The sequence below is a fragment of the Pelmatolapia mariae genome, linkage group LG23 (genome assembly GCF_036321145.2).
Source record: "Pelmatolapia mariae isolate MD_Pm_ZW linkage group LG23, Pm_UMD_F_2, whole genome shotgun sequence".
Taxonomy (NCBI): Eukaryota; Metazoa; Chordata; class Actinopteri; order Cichliformes; family Cichlidae; genus Pelmatolapia; species Pelmatolapia mariae.
The window spans coordinates 45,253,397-45,278,088 of NC_086246.1; the positions used below are offsets into that span (position 1 = coordinate 45,253,397).

General features: G+C 38.9%; 2 protein-coding genes across 3 annotated transcripts; both read right to left on the reverse strand.

The window, feature by feature from the left end:
• Positions 1–31: 31 nt before the first annotated feature.
• si:ch211-129c21.1 (uncharacterized protein LOC563087 homolog) lies at positions 32–15,992 on the reverse strand. Of its 2 annotated transcripts, none has more exons than XM_063466941.1 (14): positions 15,883–15,992; positions 9,035–9,519; positions 8,577–8,719; positions 7,404–7,466; positions 6,907–7,005; positions 5,489–5,588; positions 5,132–5,242; positions 4,843–4,994; positions 4,562–4,734; positions 4,194–4,350; positions 3,862–4,084; positions 2,758–2,873; positions 2,327–2,543; positions 32–2,127 (listed from the first exon to the last, which is right to left on the reverse strand). In XM_063466941.1, the coding sequence occupies exons 2-14, from the start codon at positions 9,141–9,143 to the stop codon at positions 1,364–1,366; spliced, it is 2,427 nt and encodes an 808-aa protein (XP_063323011.1). In that variant the 5' UTR covers positions 9,144–9,519; positions 15,883–15,992; the 3' UTR covers positions 32–1,363. The 2 variants fall into 2 exon arrangements, with proteins under 2 accessions (XP_063323011.1, XP_063323010.1); XM_063466940.1 differs by having other exon boundaries at positions 9,035–9,522.
• Positions 15,993–16,396: 404 nt separating this feature from the next.
• LOC134620682 (uncharacterized) lies at positions 16,397–21,580 on the reverse strand. The gene is made up of 4 exons (XM_063466943.1): positions 21,499–21,580; positions 20,928–21,293; positions 19,964–20,080; positions 16,397–16,859 (listed from the first exon to the last, which is right to left on the reverse strand). The coding sequence occupies exons 1-4, from the start codon at positions 21,539–21,541 to the stop codon at positions 16,699–16,701; spliced, it is 687 nt and encodes a 228-aa protein (XP_063323013.1). The 5' UTR covers positions 21,542–21,580; the 3' UTR covers positions 16,397–16,698.
• Between the last annotated feature and the right edge of the window lie 3,112 nt (positions 21,581–24,692).

The following is a 24,692-nucleotide window of genomic DNA, read 5'->3' on the forward strand; positions in this document are numbered from 1 at the left end:
AGCCATTTCTGAAAGATGTAAACAATTTCGTTTAAGTCCTGTAGCTTTATTGTTATAAAATGTAAAACAGTAGTTGGCAGTGTTATAGCTTGGATGATTTTCAGTGGTTTTTAAAAAAAAAACAACACAAATTGTACCCTTTTTAAAAAAAAAATAATATTCGAATGCACAGGTAATGTTTGAATGATTACTTTGTACTACTGATATTGTACATCCATATACAATTCTGCACTGTTTAATAATTCAGCAGAGACCCATTTCAACTCTCATACAGACAGTTCTACAGTACTTGATGAAACATAAAAGTGACTCTGCGCAATGGCGTTAATGACAGAAACTGAAAACCACAGAGAAGATTCGGGGAGCATCACTGCAATTGACTTTTTGTCCAAAACAAACTGTAATAATTACGAACTCAGCATGTGGTGTTAATGATGATGTTTTCCTCCCCTGCAAACCATATGAAACTTTTGGAAACATTAATATTGGAAGCAGTGACTTTGTGCGTTGCCTTCAAATACATTTCCCAGCTGTGTGAGACATTACTGACTTACTGATTCATAAGTGCATGACAAGACTCTCAAAGTTCCTTTCATGAGCAAGGCAGCATGTTTCAAAGTTTGACACCGAAACTCTTGGATACGCTGCACCTCTGAGTTGTTTCACTGACAGAAATGTACACCCCCACCCTCGACATTACAATGACATTTTTGTCTGTTTCTTATAAAGTGTACAGTATGCTTGGAATCAGAAATGTAGCTACACACCCAAAAAAAGAAAAGAATTACCCCAGTTCACCCTAAATATAAAAATTCTTTTTTTTCTTATTGAAGACAGAGGTACAACATTGATTCACCTGCTATATTAGTGTGGGGGGGGGTTATGCTTAAAAATAGAGGTATGTATGTAGAAGATTCTTTTACGGCCACCAGGAAATAAAATAGTGATACAGACAACTGATCAATTACTGAAAATCATTAAAAATATGATCAAAATGCTACATGTCCAGTGTTTTTATACTATATTTACAAGACTTAAAAAATTCACCTGCTTAAAATAAATAGTCCAAAAAGAAAAGGTGTTGGCTGTACACAATCTATTGCACAAAGCTTATTCACAATTTATCATTATACAAAAAAAATACATATAAAAACATTAACCACCAGTTAAATATCTTTTTAGAGGACATGAGCTGCCTGGTAAGAATATGGAAATGATAGTCAGTGTAGGAAACAGGACACCAATCAAAAGAATTTATAATGTGAAAACCTTTATAGGAACCGAATCTCAGTGGAAGTACACCTATAGGAAGATAATTAGTGCACGAGTGCTGCCTCAGACTGAATTCTACACCTCAGCAGAGTCAAATCTCTGACTCATCATTTATGTATCCCAGACCGTCCAGACTTGAAATGTTGGCCATAGGTGGGAAGTGATGCTCCCCATTCCCTTTGAAGTCAACAGCAGGGTGATTATTATTGGCACTGCAAGGTCTCCCGGATTCAGGCCCCAGGAGCTTTACCTCTGAAGTTCTGTTCGGGATCTGCCTGTACTCGGTTGACTGCTTTCTCGTCTCGCTTTCACTGGGCCGCTGTACAAATTTTAGGCACTCCCAGTGCCCACGGCTCCAGATCCAAAATATGACTCCCATCAGAGAGAGGCAAATCAGGGACAGCATGGCCACAGCCACCTGTAGATGAGTTATCCTGCCACTGTCGTTTTGACTCGCAGGAGACAACGGTTTGTCAATGTTAAGGCTTGGCACTGGCCCTGGTGTCAAATGTATTGTTTTGTGAATAGCTTCTGTGGTACTTGGCACCTCTGTGCCAAAGGTGGGGATGATCCCCGTTGTCGGGTCAGAGTAGAGCTGTAAATGATAAACCGCCACAGTCTGGTTGTATTTTTGTCCGTTTATCTCCTCTACTGAGTCGCAAATATACTGGCCAGCGTCTGTTTCAGAAGCACTCAGGATGAGGAGTCCACCACTGTAGATGTAGTATTTGTTGTTGGAGTGAAGTGTGTGGTTACCGAATCGCCAGTCGGCCACAGCCAAGTTAGAGTGAAGTTGGCAAGGCAGCTGGATATTGTTCTCTGGAATGAGGACCAATTCGACAGCTGTCACTGGATCTAAAAACACACAAACGCAAGGTTAATCCAACTTCATGCTCATAAAACTGCTGCCACTCCCAGTGATGTCAGCACACGCTTGATCAAAAGGTCTCAGTGGGTTTCTCTCTTTAATATTGTTATCTCTACAATCTAACAACCCTTGTGCTTTCTTGGGTTCTGATTTAACACTAAATAAAAACAACTGAATTTAAAGTACCTAGTGGAGGACACTGTGACACATCTCCCTTCTTGAGACTCTGTATTGTATGTGGGGAGGGGGACAAAGTGTTGACGGAGGAGCACTGCTTGGTGGATAAATCCCAGGCGCAGTACGGATCTCTTGCAAGGATGCAGTCCACACAAGTCTCATAGCGGCTGCAGTTACTGACCGGCATCTGGACTGCACCAGAAGTTGAACCAGCATACACTTGGCCCTATAATTGCACAACCATAAAGACTCATAAATATCAAAAGACTAAAAGTGTTTCACCTTTAGCACAACTGAAGCCTCTTTATTGTGTGGCAATTAGGTGATGACATATTCAAACTAAGATATTAAACAGTATCTCCCAACCAAAACCCCAGCAAACAACCATAAACTGTGATGATGATGAAAACATGTATAATGGACTTCTTATTATACATTACCTCAGTGGATGAGAGGCGCAAGATAGAGATGGGCTCATGGTTTTCATACAGCTGAACCTCCTCGATGATGAACATCTCTCCGTCATAGTTCACAGCCTTCTGAACATAACCGTTTCCTGTTACAAAGACAAAAAGCAGAGCCCGTAACTTACACAAGTGTATTTACCCATATCATTTGATGACCCTGCTACTTAGAACAAATCATAAAAAGCTAATGATTAACCAAGTTATATTTATTGCTTTAAAAGCCTTTACTTTGGTCTCTGCTTTTGCAACAGATTTAGATTTACTTTGGGCATTTTTTTAGCCAAGATATTACAAAAAATAGGGACAATAGAAAAGACACACAGGAAATGGTGTGAGGTGGACTCAAACTCAGGCACCTGCAGCCACCTTCAGCATATAGGTCACCTGCCCAACCAGGTGTTGTGCAGGTGATGCCTTTATAAAGGGGCAAAACTGTGCCATCAGTTTTTAATGGTAAGCTTATAACTAGAAAACACTTAAAATGTCATATTGTTAAAATCTATTGCTAAATTAATGGAAACTAATATGTTCACCTCCTTTAGTTACATTATAACGACAATATAGTTGCGTTAAAGTTGCGTAATTCAGTCTTTCTGATAAGTTCTGATCAGATTTAGTGAGAAACACAATCATACGCTTCACTGAGGATATTTGTAATTCTGTGTCGGGGAGCCATTTGCAGTGCTCAAACTCTTTCCCAAGTACGGTAAACTTATCTATTTTTAATCAGCATAATTAGGAAAATTTGAATCCTCAGACAAAATTTATGTGGATCACTTCTGTATGTTTTTTCAGCTGCTAAGCTTCACCCAGAAACAAAATCCAGTTTCTATATTTGCTGTTCTGATATATCCGATTTTGTTACTTTTCTCCTTCTGTGAAGTTTTAAAGACATTTAAAGGGTTATGAATTCATTTAAAACTGCCATATTGAATATTAAACTTTAACTAGTTTAAGAATTTTATGTGAGTGACATGTTTAACATTAAAAATAAAACTCAAGTAACTCCCGCAGTACTCCAAAGGGCCCTTAGGGGCACTAGTGCCCTATCTGAAAAACACAGCTCTTTTTTTTTACCTGTGCCAATAAACATGACATTATATTTCTCTCCGTCCAGGCCCTGCACGCTGTCCACTACAATCCGAGTCAGCAGAGCTCCCTCCGTGATCAGCAGCGGGCCTCCTGTCAGTGGCCGAATTGCTTCATCCATTAGAGGACGATCCCTGATGAACTGGAGCGTTTTGTCTGGAAGGTCCAGAGAGCGATTCATCCCCATTTTACGCACCATATTATTGACGCACTGAAACACAAACACAAAAAATTTAGATTTTTTTTTTCTTCCACATCTATTTGCGTTTATCTGGTTTTTCAATTTAATTTCTGCATGCAACAAAAGTCTGTAAACGCACCGCTCCTGGTCTGGGGACCGGCACCTCACCGGTGTACATCACCCATTTAATATGAGACGTCTCCACAGCAACAGGGGTTTTAAACTTTCCCTCATTGAAAATATCTCTAATAGCAGATACGCTGTATGCACAAACAGCTGACTTCTGGGATAAGCTCCTGGAAACGCAAAATAACAAGTTTAGGTGAAATTCAAACAACACACTGAGACAAGTTCATATCAGCTGAGTCTCAACAAAATACTAGTTGCAACAGACTTGGTAGTTTTTTTGTGTGTGTTAACTAAAAGCTCAGGATACTCCTAACATTCCTCAAAGCCAACACCCGCCATGAGCAATAAGAGCCACTGGATTTGTCAGCAAACACTTACGACTGTGGAGTGAAGACAGCATAGAAGACACTCTTCCTCCAGTCCTTGTGTCTGAGAAGGAAGACATCCTGGACAATGGAGGGCAGGCTGGGTTCAGACAGGGAACAATCCAGGCGAGCTTTCAGGAACGACGTCCATTTCCTCTGCAGTGTCCGCTGGCCGCCCATATCCCCCTTTAACACAGATACGGAGCACTCTGTGATGTGTGTGCGTATTGCCTTTAACAACAACCAGACCTGTGTCAGACAGGCCAAGGCTTTCGAACAGACTGTGTTCATTACCTTGCAGACACGGGCCACTCGTGACACTGAAACTTTTCTGTAGAAGTCGTACTCTATGGCAGTTTCACTGAAGAACAAGTACACCTTGTCGTCGTCACCATCGGGACTATCAAAACTCTCATCCACAAAGTCCATGTAGACAAAGTTTGGCTCTGAAATCACAAATTGAATTGAATTGAACAAATTGAATTGAACACAGGCAAAGAAAAAATAGAAGTCAACAGCACCACAAACGCTAAAATGTTCATGGGGTACTATGAAATTTTTAAAAGAAGGGAGAGGAAGTCACCATTGAGCCAGGAGCTTTTAAACTCGGTACGAAGAGCCAAGTTTGAGCTGCGCAGAACAACAGGCTCAGAGCCCAAGAAGTTGATGGATGTGGCAGAATACAAATCGTTTCCTGTGAGACAGGAAAAAGAGGTGAGTGAAAATTCCTGGAAATCCATTATTCACTTTAAATTGTAACAACATCACATTTATATACAGAAAAATTTGGCATTTCGACAAATCGTACAAAGAATGCTGAATGAGCAGGTAGCTCTAGCAAATATACTCGGAGCGGTATTTGTCTTATTTATTTAGCGTGTGAAGTGAAATCTGCACACAACTATCAAATCTTCATTCTGTGTCTGCCTCAGACACTCACCAACCATGAGGGAGGAGTATCTCTGAAAGGGATCGAAAGGACACTTGCCCTTCCCCTCCTCCGGCTTTCCCTGCAGCGTCAGCTGTCCTTTAGCAAACGTCTGTCAGAAACAAAGAAAGAGATAAAGCAAAGAGGGAGAAGTTGAGAAAGCTGTGTTTTATTCAGACACAATATTGAGACTGAGGACTGGAACTGGAAGCTTACCGTTTGTTCACATGCTTAAGCAGTTAACTAAACTTGCATACATTTGCATAATAACTCGCTAAAGTGTCCAAACGAAACAAAGGGTTTTACATGGGTTTTCAAAACTCATATCCGGAATCACTTTAATTGTTTCTCTTAAAATCTTCTTCCAGAGTCTGAGGATACATAATGAGCATATTGTCTGCCTTTATTTATTTCGTTTGTTATTTTCATAGTGCTGCAGGTTCACATAGCAACAGTTTAACACCCCATTGTGATGCAGCTGAGGCTGCTCAGTCCTCTGAAATTTGAGCGTCTTGCCAAAATAAACAGTTTTCCAAGACACCAACAACAGGGGAAGGAAATTTAGCTGACGATGACAGGAGAGAAATGTCTCAAAGCGTGCCCATTAACAACACTTCAGCATAAAGCGTAACAGAATTCAATCCCAATTATTACTGCTTGAATTAAAGTGGACCCTCCACTTCCTTCTGCTCTGTTATGTCTATAATCTTTCAGTGGTGGATGCAAGTTCAGCATATCTACAAGTAGGCTACTGGCTGCTCAATAACCCTACATTTCAAACAGTGAGAGCAGATTTTCTGAATATGGTCATCTAAGACACACCGCACTACCTGTGAGCACAGCAGTACCACATACCAGCTGTTCACATTGTTTGTTTGTGAGGGGCAGCAAATGAGAAGAAAGCTGGTTTAAAGGGAGAGGAGCTGGTTTAAGAGTTGGTTGAACTAACAAACTCGCATCAAGGAACAGTGTAAGATAAGGTCATCCAGAGCTGCACTAGTACAGGCCAAGAATAAATTATGAAGTTGGAAAAGAGTATTACAGGTTCCCTTTAAGGAAAGACAAGTGATATAATTTTCATTGCAAACAAATCAACATGGGAAAGGATAAAAACAAAAATGTGCATCCAAACACACATACATAAATGAGGAAATCTATGCCACAGTTTTCATTCATTATAGTAAGTACTGTACTTTATTTTAAGGCAGTCCCTTCTACACTGTAGTACTGAGTACACATATATTTGGATATAAAAAAAACATCTAACTGGTTTGTGGAGTCACTGAGTTACAAAAAAGAAAAAAAATTAACTTCTACATCTTCAGTAGGAAGGAGCTTTTCATGTGGATCTCCTTTATGGATCTCATGCAAGTGTTACTAGCATCAGTTTACAAGGAGGCAATAAACTAAACTCTTAAAGCCACACTTACCAGATAATCACAGGTCGGGCTAAACGCATTTGTACCACACACATACATTGTAGAGTCATTGACTCTGTGCAGGGTTCGAATGTAGTTGCGGCATTCCACCTGCAACAAGATCCAGCAGAGAGAATGCCAAGGTCAGAGCTTTGTTAGTTCAGCCGCAAAAACACAAACATACCGCATACATATAGTGACTGCACATGCTGTCCGGAGCTCGCGGTGACCAAAAGGTCAGGGCTGTGCACATGCGTTTTCTTCCTGTGCCTTTATTTGGACTCTCAGCACAAAGATATAAGCAAAGCACTTCAAAGAGAATTCCATGTAAAGACATGAAAAGGGAAAAAAATCATTCTCATATAAATGATTTACACATGTGCTAAGATAAAATGTGAGGGGGGAGTAAACAACTTTCAATCAGTGGTCATCTTTTACAGCTGCAGCAATGCTCCCAAAGTAGAAGTTGTCTAGCGCAAAGCTTTTGTTTTGAACGACTTTACACAAACCTCTGCATTTTTTCCCTTGTACGTGCAGTCCCTCTGCTTATCCTCAGTCACCCGCCAATACACCTGCACCAACAAAACAAAAGAGTCTTGTCAAAGCATGCAGGAATAGTGTTGCAACCACACAGTAGTAGTCCAGTTACAGCTTTCACAATTTATTGTTTTTTTGAGACCTGTCAGCGTGCTCTAAAAGCATGAACCTGTTAGCTGGCAAAGCACTCCTCGCCTCTGACTGTTAGATATGTATCTACAGCTATGAACAAACAACAGAGTCCAACAGAACCATTATTATTGAAATATCTCATGCAAATGTGCAGTAGTCATGCAGAATGAAATGATGTGTGAGAAAACACTGTACGTAATGTGACCTAACATTTGGCCATAATTCACAGCATCTGAAAGATGTGCAAATATGAAATGTTTCTTCTCTTTATACGACAAACCTGACACAGTGGATTTTAGGGAAGATATTTAATATGCTGTGAATGATATCTGAGACTTTCGGAAATACTCAGAGCAGCCCATCTGACACCAACAACCGTGCCACCTTCCAAGTCACTTAAATCTCCTTTCTTCCCCATTCTGATGCTGGGTTTGAACTTGTCTACATGCCTAAATGCACTGAACAGTTGCCATGTGACTGGCTGATCAGATATTGCCATTGCACTTGAACAGATACACCTAACAGAATTGCCGGTAAGTGTATGCAATAAATCAGTACTGTATACCAGCCTAGCTGTTGACTAACTATTGATTAACAACCTCTATTATTAGCTATTATCAGCTATTGCTATACTGCAAACCAGCGAGAAACAAAATGCTGTTTAATTTTTTTCATTTTCTTTGTAAAGTACTGAAGTATTTCACTGTGTTAAGCCAATGCTATCACAGCATAACCTAGAAGAAAGTTAAGAACCATGAATACAAATCACATCTAGGCATGATAAGTCCAGCTTTGACAGGGCTACTGATTATTTGAGGAAATGGCTTCAGCGCTGTGGTAAAACATCATAAATGTTTAATAAATCTTCCATTTTTAATCCACAGTGATAAAAAAGTTAACTAATTACTATTTCATCAAACAAAATAAGCAACATGGCAGCACCAGCATGTGTATTTTATATGTACATTATCTGACAGCTCTGCTCAGAGTGTACAGACTCCTCATGTTCTTACCGTAGCATTTTTAACTGAGATGTCACTCATATTCAAAGCATAGATGGCCTCTCTTGCCCCCAGCAGCATCACACCCAGGTCTTCTCTCATCAGCATCGTGGAGTAATTGTAGATCCCCTCTTCCCTGAACAACTTCAGTTCATCTGCACAGAGAAATCTGCATCATACACTGTTTCTTTGCTTTATTTACCTCCCACATGTTAGCTACTGTGACTCCATGCAGTAGGAAAAATGCCCCCACAGCAAAAAGCAAAATGCTAATTTACTGAAAACTAATAAACTTGTCCCAGCCAGCAGAAAAAGAGATGTTAAAGTTGCACTACTGGGTCATAAATCACAGTAAAAATATTCAAAACTGCTCTAGCTTCTACTTCTGATTCAGCCCACAAGAAGAAAAAATATGCTAAGAATAATTCTACGACATATTACTGGAGAGGGTGAGAGAATCTCTGACTCACTCTGGTAGGGCACGGTCTTTCGTGGCACACAATAGTCAGTATTGACGGCACTAAAACAAACATGGAGCATCAATCCACAGATGATGCCCAGAGCTAAAAGAAGAGACATGGCTCAGAGTCCGGGTTTGTCTAAGTGTGGAAGAGCTGCAAGATCCAGCTCCGCCACCAAAGCACGAAATCAGAGAAAGATCATGGTCCAAAGTGTCAGTCCAGATGTTGTTAAACTGTGGTGATGTCACGGCCCTGGACATGTGCCACTCTGGCACGAGTCATCATATTTGCTTACAGAGACCCTCTAAAGGTGAATCGTTCAGATGTTTAACCGGGAACGTCGAGCGCAGCTACTTGCTGGAAATCTATGTCGGTGTTAGCCTCCAGCGCAGTGCTAACGAGCTGCTGGTGTCCTCTCTGGAAGGAGGAGCAGAAGCCATACTGCTCAGCTAGTGGTGAGGGATGCTGGAGGAGATCATTTTCACGGCAGCCCACTTCTGGAAGAGATATGAAAACATCTATGAAATAATCAAAGAGACCCATGAAATAGAAAACCTGACTTTAATACCAAACTGGGAAATATTACATACATTAAAAGATGGCTACATTCCCTTGAAAATTTTCAATGCAAGCTGGTTTTCCTCCAACACTTTATTTCTTTTCATTTTATCTCTGTTATGCTTGATGATTTTTATGCAGGGCAATATAAATTTAAAATACCCCTACTATTATGCCCTTGCTACCTATTCTTCTCATTTATATGGACTTATGGCCTCTACAAGAGTCACTCTGCATGGCTCACAATTCAAAATAATCCTTTTTATTTTACATTATACTGGGTCCTCATGTAGCCCCCCAGTTCATCTACTGCCTGAAACAAGCACTTTAGCCCCCCTTGTATATCTAAGTTTATCTAAGTGACAGCAAGCAAGACTGGGAAAAAGAGGACCACTTAAGATGAACATTTTGTTCATTTCCTGGAGAACTTCCTTCTTTCTTTCCTTCTTTTTTTTAAATTAATTTGGGTTGCTCAAAAGAGCCAGATTAAAAATAATCAACACCTTTCAAGTTAAAGATAGTAGTGAAAATACCAAGGTGGGGAAAAGTGTTATAAATGAACATGTTCTGTTTGCTGACCGTTAAATTCTGAAAACCCAGACAGTATGCTAAACAGAGACAAATATAACCGTGTTTTTCTACCAGAGATGTCTAGCATCACTTACAGCTAAAGCTATGACAACTCATAACAGTAAACTTCACAAAGGAAGCTGATGTTAAGTGAAATTCTGCAGAGTGCCATATACTGCCCACCCACCCCCACTCTCTCTCTTCCTCCTGCACTCTCTGTATCTTCCTGTCCTCCTCCCTGATAAGAACCTGCTTCCTCTGGACTCAGCAGGGTTCAAGCAGCAGCGGGGATCAGTTCAGGTTTGGGCATGCATGCAGATCACGGTAATTCACCGCTCGAGAGCTCCATCCCTACCCTGGGATTCATGTGGAATCGAGACTTACCACTTCTTTGGCGAGATTCACTCTCTGTGTTTTGACAAACTGAGCGATGCAGCCTCATTCAAAATTCATCAAGGCACTTTAACTCAGAATAACACACAAAGCATATTCGAGACCAGATTCGCAAGGTAAAAAACGAAGAAGAAGAAATAAATAAAATGGAGTGTGCAGTACACAGCTGCTTTGTATGTGCTATTCAGATTTAAGTAAAAGTAAAAAGTAAAGATGCATCTTTTGAAACACCGTACAGTCCTCGCCTGCTTGACAGAAATAAAAAAAATGACAGTATCTGTATTTCCTTGAGAGACAGCTAAGCGTTAACTCCCCTGCGTCTTTGAGCAGTCTGGGTTTGTTTTTTGTTTTTTTGGGGATGTGCATTTTGCAGCTAACCTGCTGTGCTCCCACCCTGTTGTAAGCTGACACAGTGGGACGAGCTGCTGCATGTACGGGACTGCTCCTGTGTTGTCAAAGAGGTGACATGTTGCATGCTTTTTACCACAGCCTGTTGGGGGCTGAGGGTACCGTGGGTTAAGCGCCACAGCTGAACGGAATAACTGAAGGTTGTTTTTCAGAGATTTTGGCAGATAGGTCATGATGGCGCAGACAGGTAGGCATGGCCACAATAACAATACAACACTCAACAGTTGTCCTTTCCTCTGGCTCTCCCACACTTAACATAGCGTAAGCTGTGACAGTGCACTGCTGAGGGATTTACAGCACATATGATGCAGATTTCCATTCGCAATGGGGCCCTTAGGTTATGTTTAGTCTGGAAGTCGCTTAATGAATTGACAAAAATTATATAAATCCTAAAAGTCTGAGAATTTGAAAGTAAAAAGGCTCCACTGCTTTATCAGTGGATTGTAAGTTATTAATCTAAACGCATTAATTAGTTATTTATCGCATTAATTTGCCTCCTAAGGCAGGAGAACAAGCTGAAATTGCATCTTCATTAGCTAGTCACTAAGATAATGTTGTCTGTATCCATTTAGTGATCCCCGAGAAGCACACGCAGTTTATTTATTAAACGTGTACCTCCGCAAAAAACAAAAACAAAAACCTATACCTTGCTACAGATAAAATCAGTGTTTGACTGCAGGCTAACAAAACAAAGAGCGTAGAAAAATGAAAATTTGTTGTCAGTTTTTGTTTATTTATAACTAGAAACAACACCTCTTACATTACCAGCAGTAGATAGCCCGTTAGAAGTGCAGCTTTTAATATTTTGATATAAAAATGAGTTTTGTTCATTTCTTTGGTCATTGCTTCTCTTGCATGTGAGCGCACCCTGATGCATGTTCAGAGTTTGACATTAGAAAATGTGCTGAAAGCTTCTCTGATCTTACCAAAAAGAAAAATCTGATTTTGTTCGCTGCATACGAGCAGGGTTTGTGACACTGCGAGTAGCTTGGAAAAAACAATCGCAGTCGAACAGGAGATACGAGTTGTATCCAGCTATTATTTACATAAGAAATCAAAAAAATAAGGGAAGAAGGAAGTAAAGATTTAATTTATTTTTAAAAGGTGCCGTACCTTTCAGGATTTATTTTTCCTTGGAAACGAACATTAATTTTACATTTCAGATTCGTGTGAAGGATTTCTTTAGAATGCTTTTTTTATTTTTAATCAGGAAAGACACACCAATGGACTGTTTGACCTTTTTTGTCATGCACATGGTTGCACAACACCTCTGCTCTACATAATGCCTTACTAGCAATACAGCCCCTAAGACTTTATGGCTTATTACACAGTGGCCTTTTATCAGTAGCACACCTTTATTAGTTCTGGTAAGTAAAATTGGACCTAAGATGTTTTAACACTACATTTTAAATGGTGAACCATTTATTAACATTAAAGGATTTGACCTTTTGTACAGTGAACCCCAGCATGTTTTGATTTCCTCTTGTTTATTTGACACCTTAGTGACAAAAACAAAAATAAACCGCCATCAGCGTGGGTGTGCTCTTCACTGAAGCAAAAGCTATGTCATGGAAGGCTAGTGTATTATTATTTTTTCATAAGGGCACAATGAAAATTCCAGTACGGCCAGCAAAACCTGCTCACGGACCCGTCACTGAGCACGCAGCTTCATTATGCAGCTCTGAAAAACTTGATATTCCCTTTGTGTCAGACTATAGAGCACATCTATAGTATTCACTCACTGACTAATACTGCTCATACAGACAGTATACAGGACCTGCATGCAATGAACAACACTTTCTAATCTCCGGACTTCTTTTGCTTCTGTTTAAAATCACTGACATTTAAAGTCTGATCTGAGGTCAAACGGTACTCACAGAATTAACAAGATTGTGACTAAAACTGTTCCCTTGCATCTCCATACATCTAGATGTAAATGTCAGCATGTACCTTCCTACCAAGCAACATTCTAAAAAGGTTAGCACAGGGACTCCAGGTGGGTTTTTACTCATCAATCGGTACAACACGAACAACTGCGGGTTCAAAAGCTGCACATGAACGAGTTCAATACACAGAAGAAGCCTCGCGGCAGTATCTCAAGACACTGGAACCACTTGAAGCATGGGGATATTTATAGCCTCTTTAGGAGCCTCCACACCATCTCCAAAAACCTCTACAATGGATTCTCAACACAACTGCATGCTGATAACAAAGTAAAAACCTCGTGCAGCAGCGTCTGAGACGTGCTCAGACTTGCATGCTGTTGTCATCCCTGTGAGTCATAATACATTCAAAAAGCAGTCAGTCCAACAGCTGGAGTGAGCCATGACTGCGTAGGCACAGGCTTTGGTGTACGCCTTAAATGACGGCACTACGCTGAGCCCTATGGGTGAGGTCCCCTTCGGCAGTAACTGATTTACCTCTGGCCTGACAAACTGTTATTCAGGTTTGATTCTGGTTGAGTCACTGGTTGGTCATCTACTGCCTCTTTCTACGTCTTGTTGCCATTTGGGCGTAAGCTGAGCTGTCCACTGGCAGGCCAGCTGGTGAGCTGGCTGTGATACAGTATTTCAACAGCACACCAGCCTAAACAGGAAAGCGCCAGTGGGAGGGTTTTCACCTTTGACACCCCGTGTGTCACAGACTGTTGTTATTCACTGGAAAACACACCCCAGTTCAGCACTGGGTTATATTTTTGCAAGCTCACATTTGCTTAAAAAAGAAAAAGCCCCCCTTCTTTTATCACATTGACAGTAGCTTCCCACCTTTTGTTTTGACATGCAGGAGGATTGTAATTAGCTGAGAGTAATACTTCAAAAACATGCAGCGTGTACAGTTTTTGAGCTGCGGCCCAAATCAATGGAACTGCGCCAGAGGACAACTGACAATATCATTAACTAGAATGAAAGTGACAACTGAGCAACACAATAACAAACACAAAAGCCTGTTTAATAAGATACTCACTTTTGTTTTGACATATCACTTGTTACTGATGAGACAAGAGTGCCTGAGTCAAAATGCACGCATGAACGCATGCACGCACGCAGAAAAACACGCACACACCCAGGCAAGTCTGTGCAGGTCGTAAAGTGTGGGGCGCTCCACTCTTTAGATTTAAAAATCAACACCAAGAATTTGCTTCACAACTCTTACACTGTTTTTTAGAAAAAAGGTGTGTTTTTTTAAACCAGTGCTATCAGCTCAGTGTTTCACTTTGGCCAACCAGCCATCAAAAACCAGAAGATAATTTAGATTATAATACCATAAAACATTACAGAGGACAAAGGGGAGCAAAGTACAAAGAATTCATGTCTCACTTTATTTTAATTATCACTGAATGAGTTCTTTCAGCTTTCTTAGAAACACTAAGGTGTATTCTTACTGGGATGGCAAGAGAATCTTGATGTTATTGTAAACCTTCACTTACTGCCATTACAATGTTATTACTCATTTAATTTTAAATCCAAGAACTATCGTGTTAATAAACTGCTATGTCCAATATGCTTCCTAAGCTTAGACCTTAAAAACCTGGTGCCAGCCAGTTACGATGTGACAACCATAAAGATGTTTTTCCTGTTTTGGTTTCCAAGACTTATCTAATCTCTGAAAGCCACTTTGCTGACTGTCTGAGTCGAAAGCAGTGGTTTTCAAACTGGGGGCACAGACTTAAAAGAAGACGGGTGGGGGTAATCCCATGATGAATATGCAAAGAAAGAGCATGTTGGGAAAACAAGGGTTTGCTGACGCTGTCCTGCTGACCTTCACTAAAAAATTAACTAGCTTTCTTTTTTGTCCTTGTTATTGTTAATGATTGATAACAAATCTGAGTCACCTACTGATTGGGGGGGAAGTCATGCTAGGATAGGTTTGAGAACCGCAGTTCATGAGAATCTGATTGTGAACTATAAGAAGTTATCTGTCAAATAAACTCCAAAGTTCTTTTGGAGATGAATCATATATATGCAATCACAGTGAAACAGACACAATCTGCATCATCTCCAGCTTAGAGCAATGTAAGTGCTATTATCAGTGTGCAGCCATGAACCAACTTAATGTAGCTGCAGTGTGACAGCTACAATCGGGCAATCCCCAGAGCAAGTGAACTGACAGCCTTTCACTTCGTCTATCGTCTGCTCACTGAGCCACACACACTCATGCTGGTACAATTCTCACCATCACTAAACCTCCACCACAAATGCCCTCAAATATCCGCTTCACCCCCATTTAACATCAACTTCGGTTCAGTGATAATGTGCATACAATGAAAATTTACTGCTTTTTAATAAATTATTTGAAAATGTGTGCATTATTGATGCAGCAGTATTGATTTTTCTTTTTTGTAGCTGTGTGTGCGCAGAGAAACGTTTCCAAAAGATTAAACATGCTGATGCTTCCTTCTGCGCACTGTATTTAAGAACTGATTCATGTCTCTGAAGTCTGTGAATTATATGCTTGGTTTCCAGCGGAGGAAAAAAAATATATGTGTGCTTAAGCTTTATAAAACAGCTTGGCTCGCGATTCAAAGCGTTTTCTCCTCCGGATCCAGCCACACACTCGCTCCCGTAGCACTGCTATATCTAATCCTGAGGGCTGCAGGGAACGCGCGACCCCTCCAAGTTTGATGAGCGCGTCTCTCTCAGTGTAACACTATCCGTGCTGCTGCTGGTGCAAGAGTTTGTAAGTATATCCTACTACTGCTTACTCTAACGCCCCGCTGCTATTATTAGATAAGATATCCTATAATCTTAAGGTAAGTCAGAGAATTTGCAGTGCGCCGTCTCTGCAACCTCTCCACCCCTCAGGTTGGCAATCCAATTCCCACAACAAGCCCGAGCGCAGTGGAAAAATAACACGCCCAATGGGACAAACATGCACCAAAAACAAAAAAGGAAAGAAAAAAACAAGTCAGCGGGCTAACTCGCACTTACCAGTAGTTAGTTTTAATATTAAACCGCTCAGAGTGCCGATGTCTTTCCCGTCTCGAATCCAGCTCCGCTCTTTTTTTCACTGCTCCACCTGTAACGTTCACTCCACGTCTAATTCCTGCAGGGAGTGATTATCCGACAGACAGCTCTCAGCGGTAGGCAGCGCCTGATCACGTCACGTGTTTGATCGCACCTTTACTTATATAGGAGCCGCTGGGGCTTCGCGACCGAGCAGATAGCAACGGCAAAATCCTGTTAATGTTCCTAAGTGTGGACTTTTGGTTTGTTTGGAAATGTTAAGTCGACTTAATAGGTATTTTATCAGAGGGCGTATTAAAGTGTTAGCCTAAGCACGACAGAAAGCCACGTTTATTTTGAAAATAAAAAGAAGGACGCAGTCGAAATATAAGAAATTAACGTTTTAGCCTCCTCTAAAAAAAAATACAAAAATATACATATGTGTGTATAAATCTTCTCCATACTCCATTCAAAAGCTTTTGAAAACATTTCCAAATATTCAGTATTCATCATATTCAATATCAAGTAATACAATACAAAAATTAAGGGAACCAAACCGTGAATTTACACATTCACACCGCATTCATCATCTGCCATCTAGTGGCTCATAAAAGCTACTACACCTGCGCATGAATACATTTTAAAAAACGTACAGTTTGAATGAAAAAACCCTAAACCAGAAGTCCAGATGAACAAAATGTAGATCCGACAATAATGAAAGGGGAAAGTTTCTTTCAGTGTCCCGGTGAAATTAGCTTTGAGGACTTTTGGTGGCATTAGTTTGTGAGGTCCGTGACTTGTTCAGTGTCTATATCTCCGTTTGCCTTCGTCGTATCTGCTGGCGGGACTCGGGGCCCGCAGGTCTTGAAAGGAAGAAGCTGCCTTCAGGCTGACCGCTGCTGCGCTCATGGACGGCCGAGGTGAAGGCTGTTTGTTGGGGGTGTTTGCATAGATGGGCTCTTCTGGTGGACGAAAGGCAAATACAGAATCAGTGGCATATCATTTAATTGCTGTAATGTAATTAATGTATATCTGCATTTGAGCTGTAGGACAATCTGTAGAACAAAAGCTCAGAGGGATTTTTTATTATTATTATTGCTTATCATTTGGCTGATTAGACTTTAAAGTAGTAATCAAACATCACTGAGACCAAACCAAAATGTAGGAAAAAAAATACAGTTTTACCCTAAAAAATGTCCTTATTTAGTTTTATTAGTTGAATTAGCTAATTTTGATTATTGTGCAGTTGACTAATTGTTACACACTGCAAAGGAAGCTATTTAAATCCCCAACCCCAATGAAAACAGTGATGAAATACAGTGTAAACACATAACACTATTTATTTACGTATTTATTTCCTTTTTTCCGGATTTGTATATTTGTGTGTGTGTATATATATATATGTATATATATATATATATATATATATATATATATATATATATATATATATATATATATATACATGTATAGATAGATAGATAGATAGATAGACAGATATAGATATAGATATATATATCTTTTTTTCTAAATACTTTTCATATGTATGCAGTGCTGCAGAAACTGTGCACCCCACCCCTCCTTTCTTCTCAAACATGTTTGCACTGAGTAGGAGATGCTCTGTATGTCGTTGTACATCTGTATAGTGACAATAAAGGCATTCTCTTCTAGTCTATTCAGTGATGAAATACAGTGATTTACAATAAAGACTGATTTCTTTGCAAGTAACTAAATAACATGACCTTATTTTTCATTTGTAGTATGTCAGCATCAATTATCTACACTGATAATTTGATTTTTAGAGAAAGACTGCAAGTCACATAAGATGTTGTCCTTCCAAATCTTTATATCGCATCAAATCTTTTGAATATACATAGTATTAAGAGTCAATATACATCTTTTTACTACAAATGATTCACATATTTTAATTATCAACTTAATACTAAAGTGGTTTTGCAATTTAAAAATTGATCAGGAGATGTAAACTTGAAAGTTTCCTAACAACAGAAAAAAATATTTTAAGATGTGAATTATTCAAATGTCAAATATTTATTTTTAATTGTAATTCATTTCTATTTTAACAGAATATCCTTTCTGCCCTGAAAACTATACATTTGGAACCACGTGTAAGTTTTTCTCGCGCTTTTCAAAACAAAAATGCTGTCACTGTAAATTTAATCTTGACATCATTTTTTACTGAAAGGCAAAACATTTTGCAGTGCAAACATTCATTTGTACTGCAAAAACACAAGTGTTGACTCAGTGAAATCAGTTGACTATGATTCAAAAGTAAAAAGATTCATCAAATTAATACATCAAAGCCTTTCAAGTTAAAGTTCACTTACAGTCAAGATAGTTAAATGTCAAAGAAACAGAGCCAGTACCAAAGTCCCCTGGAATTTCTTTATTTAATTTCTCACTCCGACACAGATGTGCTAGTCATAACTATAAAATAACTAAGATTATACGTTTTTTAGGTTTTGTTTTATTTATTTTTATATTTATTTTTACTTTTCTGTTTTCAGTTCAGTTTAGCTTCAAAAGTCATTTTGGTTGTTAGTTTTTGTTGTTTTAAAATGTAAACTTTCACCTCATTTTTATTCATTTCAACGTTAATATTAGCTCTTATTGTTATGTTGCAGGTGCTCTTTGTCATATTAAAAGATTTAAGTTCAGAATGGTACAGCGATACCCGAGGGGTACCCGAGTCTCAATAGGCATAAGCACTCGTGTCTCCTTGTGCTGGTTATATTGACAAATGTGGCCAAACTTACAAAATACTGAACTAAAATTAATTTCCTTTATATTTTTATTGTATATGATATCGTTTCAATACCTTTTTCTAAAGCAGAGGTTTGCTTTTTATTGCCGGTAACTCTCTTTTTTCCTCATTCTCCTCGCTTTTTTTCAAGTATACTTTAATACATTTTCTCAGTAACACAGTTCTCCAAACAACAATTTGTGTCAGTCAGAAACCACTTTGCCTGGCTCATACGTGTGATTTTACAGCTGCTTGGCAGTACTTTCAAAGCTTCACTCTACATCTGTTTTTTCTCCTTCCTCTGTGGCCATCAATGGTGGCCAAACAACCACATGTACTTGCATGAGCTGCTGGTTACCTACATAAAGAACTGCTTTGTCCTCTGTGGTTTAAAGTTAGTTTACAAAATGTGTCGATGACTTAAATCTGTGAGCTAAATACAATATTATGATGACGAGTGGGACTGAAGTCAGAACTAATCAAGTTTTAAACTTAATTCTTTGTCAGTTAATGGACAGAAAATTTGAGTTTTAGAAAGAAAATAGTTTTCCAATCATAATAATACCAGTTTCATAGTCAAACCACTTGTAAGGGCTTCAATAATCATGAAACAGCTCAGTTTATTTTGCCTGTCAAATATAGACACTACAGAAAGCTATCTGTAAGTAGTAAAAGTGCTGGTTGATGCAGATGTGGACGGGCTTTTTCAGCTTTGCCTGTGTTTTATTTCTGCAGATATCTGATATTAATAACAGTGCTGATCACCTGTCTACAATCAGATCTCAAGGTGCTTACCTCGAGCTCTGCTTCACAAAATAAACTGCGGTCCTTGTCTCTGATGTCTGCTAGAAATTAAAATCTTTTTCTTAAGTGAAACCGCACAGGAGGAGAAGACATCTATTAGTGACAGCAAAGTTTGTCTCACGGTGTGCTGTCAAACCACACTAACCACTTTCTTGCTCAGTTTGCGTCCATCAGCCACTACTTGGGAAGATTTCTACTATCATAAAAACCTCTTCTCTCATATAAAAAAATGAGAGGTTTTCTTCTTTTAAATGCAAATATTTGCAATGAAATGAATCAGCCTGTACTGTATGCGGTGTAGATTTGGAGCGACTGTAGATCTTGTGAAGTTATCTTGTGTGATAATTTGCTTTTTTGTCGTCTGACCTCTTTTTCTTATAGAGCAACTTTTATCTCAGGCTAGCAGCTTCTGTTGCATACAGCTGAAGCACAGCTTATCTGCAATCTGTATAGACTGTCGATTATTATCTAAACCTTCACAATGAAAAGAAATAGCGCTACCTCTATTTTCTTGTCTTCTTGAGAGCAGGACACATGTGACCGTCAGGATGAAGAGGATGAAAGAGGACGCCCCCAACACCACCCATATCCACCAGTTGTCGCTCAGGGCAGAAGGGTCTGCGGGAGGAAAAGTTTGCCCTGAAATGTGAACGCATTTAACTTACTAGTAACTCTCAAGTTACACCATGGATACAATAAAATGAAGTGTTGCTTTATGTGATCACTTTAAAAGATATGTAGTCGTTAAGTCAGCCCTTTTTATGTAAAGGTCCACGCACTTCCTGTGAGCAGTACGCATCTGACAGGACGAATGTGAAACAGTTTTGACTCATCATCTAGAGCTTTTATCCCCTGTGTAAGTGGACAAATGACACCCACGCAGAGCGACACTGAATGGAAAATCTACGCAGCTCAGTATCTCCTGGGTCCTGAAAATGTCCTATGCCTTTTGAGAACTGCATACACACGCTCTCTCTCACATGCACACGCACATACATGCACACACCTTCAATATTCGTCACATTTGACGGGTACGTTGTAACTTCACTGTCCGCTGTCGTGGAGGAAACAAAATTATATGAGAAACATTCATTGCAAGCCAGGACATTTAAATTAGTTATGCATTCATTCATGACAAAAAAGCAGGTGTTAAGATGTTTGTAAGCGGCATATAAACATGTAATGGTTTATAACACATTAATGTTAAAGGTGGGTTGAAGTGGATGCTGTTGTATTTATTATGATAAAAATGATGTATCCATACTAACAGAGGAAATTTTTGACAAATATAGATTACCTGATAAAAGGTAAAGTGCATTTTATCTGTGTACTACTGTACTACTGTACTGCTACATTTTAGTGTATTATACAGCATTTATTAAATGTTTGTATACTGCTCAAAAAAGTTATGCAAGAGACTTAAAGTCATAAATTACCAGTTTTATAAGCTAGAATTGATACTTACAAACATTTACTTCTGTTCCACTGCTGCAGTTTTCTGTTAAATTGGGAATCTCTATTGTGACTTTGCAAAAGTACCATCCACTGTGGTTTCCATTAACATTAGACAAAGTATGTGTCCTGTTGTCTTGATGCTCTTCCTTGGAAGAATTTTGAGATTTGTTAGTGATCTTGCTTATTAGTTTGCTTGAGTTGGTCATCGAAGGCCCATGGTGGTTAAAATACCAGGTAATTCGATATCTCTCATATTGCTCAGTGTTCAAACAGCAATTTAAAATCAGGTTGGACCCAGATGGAACTTCCTTTGTTTTCTGTTGGTTATCCAGACATATAGCAGTTTGACCTGGTATCATCATGGCGGTTGCTGTCACTGTAGACAGGGAAAAATAATTTTAGGCTTTTGAATCTTAAGTTTTAAAAAATCTATCTAATCTAATCAAAAACTACAGACAGGCAGACGTGTTTGATTCTTCAGGAAATATGTGCACGTTGCATTTAGCATGACACGTTTTTGTTTATTTATACAACTGTGCCTAGTCTTTTTAGTCTGTTAAATATAAAGTCAGGAGTCTTACCTGTAAGTAGCATCAGAATCAACTGCTTCAGCGACATTTCCATCTTATCGTGTGAGCAGTGGTCTTCTAATCGTCACTGTCATCCTGTCTTAGCAGCCTGCCTTTCTGCACATCTGACAAAGCCAGACGTAGAACTGATGTGTGGGCGGTTGGGTTGGTGGGAGGGAGGAGTAGGTTTTTTGTTTTTTTTTTCTAATACTGTTCAGTGTCAGTCAGTTACTTTTACTATAGGAGATTTAGGCAGAAACGGCAAATGAAGATGGAAACTGACGTAGGTTTTCTAAAGAAAGTGGAGAAAGAGAAAGACAGAATTATTGACCAGAAACACCAACTCATTTTTTATACCTAACAGTTTTAGTCATCAGAAATCACACCTGACTACTACTTTTACCCCTTTCTAAAAAAGAAAAAAGAAAAAAAAGAAAGTGTACTCTGCATTGCTCTGCGCCTTGTGAATTCCTCAGTGATATAAATGTACATTTGCTGACTTTCTTGCTGTCACCAAATATAAAAAACATGAGGATGATGTGAAGGGGTTGTGAAACCCCTGTGGGTTTTAAGTGCAAGGGTGCTAAAACTCTACTCGTCTCGTCTCCACACCGTCTTACTAGAAAAGTAACATCTGGCTTCCTGTGACAAGACACAACTAAGCAAAATGGCTTGATGAACTTTCTGATCCAGTCTCCAACCACAATCTTGACGAAAAGAAAGAGATTCAACTTATATATATTGCATATATTAATTTTCTTGCATTGTTGTTTTATAAAGTGAACACAACAAGAGGCTTTAAGAACACAACAGTGTGGGTGGCATTTTGCATTCAGGTGTTTAAAGTGTAAAGCCGTGCTGCATTGATTTGCTCTGAAAACTAATCTTTAATTCACTAACATTATAGCAGGTGTCAGTGTATTATTTGTTCCTGACAGTGAAGAGTAAAGAAAAAAGGCCACAAGAAGAGACATCTGAAGGTTGCAGGGGGTGTATAGCTTCTGAAACCTCAACCCTATGATCTTTTTTTTTTCACTGAAAGTAGGTCCTGTCTGTAATGCAAGAAAAGAAAGAATCTTAAAATCATTTATTTAGTAGGACTCTGTGAACACAATGCACTTCATCTTTTATGCTGTTATATATGAAATGATAATAAAATTCAGACCATTTTCTAATTACTGGTGTGGTTTTTGATAAGAAACACATGTCGATGCATAAAAGCAAAAGAAAAAAAACAAAAATTACTGTAAAAAATGTTGCGTTTTGAAACAGCTGCAGGGTTGTTGTTTTTTTAATCAAACATAATGCAAATTTTACTTAGTATACTGATCAGAATCAAGAAACGTTAACAACATTTAGGTTTTAGGGGGGCGATACTTAAAAGGTTTTTGTTTCTTTCTATTTAGAGAACCAGTGCAGCTAAGTTAGAGTGGGTCTTTTGTTTGCTGCTGAGCAGACAGGAAGCTGCATCTCTTAAGTTAGGAGTCTCTGTTGGTTATTTTAATTCCTTTGTTTTGAGTTACACTCATTGGCCAATGGTCCTTTCATTGTTGTTTTCCTTCATCAGAAGTATGCAAGTCTGCGGTCACGGTGATGTGACCCATTCTGAGGACATAGAAATAGAAAAAAGAGAGTTGTCCAAATGTGTCCAAACTAAAATTGTGAGTACAAAGGTCACATATGCTTTTTTACTTTGTTTGAAAATCACATTGTCATCAATTTTAACAGTTTTAAAGGTTATGAATGGTCTCCGTGACACAATACACATGCACAACACATAGTTATTTTCTTTATTTTTCTCATAAGGCAAGAGGCCAAGAGAGGAAGAGTTGTGGTAGGCCCTGGTCAAATAGACATACTCAAATACGTGCTCACATTTACACTTCTGGGCAATTTATAATCACTCGCTGACCTAACATGCATGTGTTTGAGAGGACGATGATGGAGAGAGAAAGTCAAAGCACCTGTAAGAACAAATGCAGACACAAAGAGAAAATGCAAACTTACGCGAGCCGACAGTTAAATTCAAAGTCAGTGCTTTCTTACTGTGAGCTGATAGTGTTAACCACACAGCACTTTTAACAGAGGGGGGCCCAGTGGTGTGGTGGGTGGCATCTTGCATCTCTCATATCAAATTTTCAGTCTGAATTTAAATGAATAGAAAAAAGGCCAACATCAAGCTCTGATATGAGGTGGTGACATATATGATACAGTTACATCAAAACAAGCGCAATACTTGAGCAAAAGTTTTATTTATTTCCATATTTCTAACAACACCTTAATGGGCAGATTATTCATTCAATCAATCTTTATTTCAGTTGCAAAGCACCATCCAACAAAGAGAGGATACCAATGTCTCTAGAATTAATACTGGTAATGTCTAGTGTTAAACATCATTTGCATTTAGCCCGTAGTGATTTCATATTAAGCCTACAAATATACTTATACCCAATAAAGTTTTAAATATGCTGGCTCCAGTAGTTACAAACATCTTACACGCACTGAGCCATCGTCACCCTCATGACGTCATTAAAAGCTACATTTAGTTTCGGTAAACTCATTTTCCTGTACACATATGTGCTAGAGCTGTACAGTATGCACAAACTAAAGGAAAGAAAAGCACCTTGCTCTACATAGTGATCTAAATGAAGACCCTCCCTCCGTCTGTGCATGCATTAAATATGCTGGTATATACATTATCGCACGTTGCCTACAAATATCATCATCACGTGTTTTTGTTTTTGTTATTGTTGTTTTTTGTTTTTGTTTTTTGCTCTGTCCAAGATATCCGACCCTATTACATACACAGTAACGTTATTGTATGACAATATGAATTCTATAAAATCTTAAATGTTTGTCTTCCTTGGTTCTATAAATAATAACATCGCTCTTACAGACACTGTATATGATTTTTTTTTTTAAATCCACAACATATGTGAAGAAGCTAATAGAGACCAGCACTACCACGGCTAGAGACCACAAGATCATCCAAATTCATAATATGGTTCACCATACTATTACCAACCATGCGCTCAGTTTTACATCTCAGATTAGAGATGCTGAATAAATAAATCAGTATTTAGGGAGATATAGACTCCAGCACTCATACTGCTGTGGCGACTTATCTGATAATATAGATGTAGATTTCAGGTGGAGCCTTCTCCTGCATTATTTAGAAGACATTCATTTGTGTCCTCTACAAAGAA

Bases quoted from the DNA above. Each gene is read 5' to 3' on its own strand.
- si:ch211-129c21.1 (XM_063466941.1), bottom strand. From the start codon at position 9,143: ATGTCTCTTCTTTTAGCTCTGGGCATCATCTGTGGATTGATGCTCCAT. The intron at 4,995-5,131 runs GTGACTTCCTCT...TTGTGATTTCAG, and splicing joins TAAAAGCTCCTGGCTCAATG to AGCCAAACTTTGTCTACATG. The intron at 4,351-4,561 runs GTAAGTGTTTGC...TTGCGTTTCCAG, and splicing joins GCTGTCTTCACTCCACAGTC to GAGCTTATCCCAGAAGTCAG.
- LOC134620682 (XM_063466943.1), bottom strand. From the start codon at position 21,541: ATGGAAATGTCGCTGAAGCAGTTGATTCTGATGCTACTTACAG. The intron at 20,081-20,927 runs GTAAGTATCAAT...TTCCTCCCGCAG, and splicing joins TGGAACAGAAGTAAATGTTT to ACCCTTCTGCCCTGAGCGAC. The intron at 16,860-19,963 runs GTAGCGCTATTT...TTCGTCCACCAG, and splicing joins AAGAAGACAAGAAAATAGAG to AAGAGCCCATCTATGCAAAC.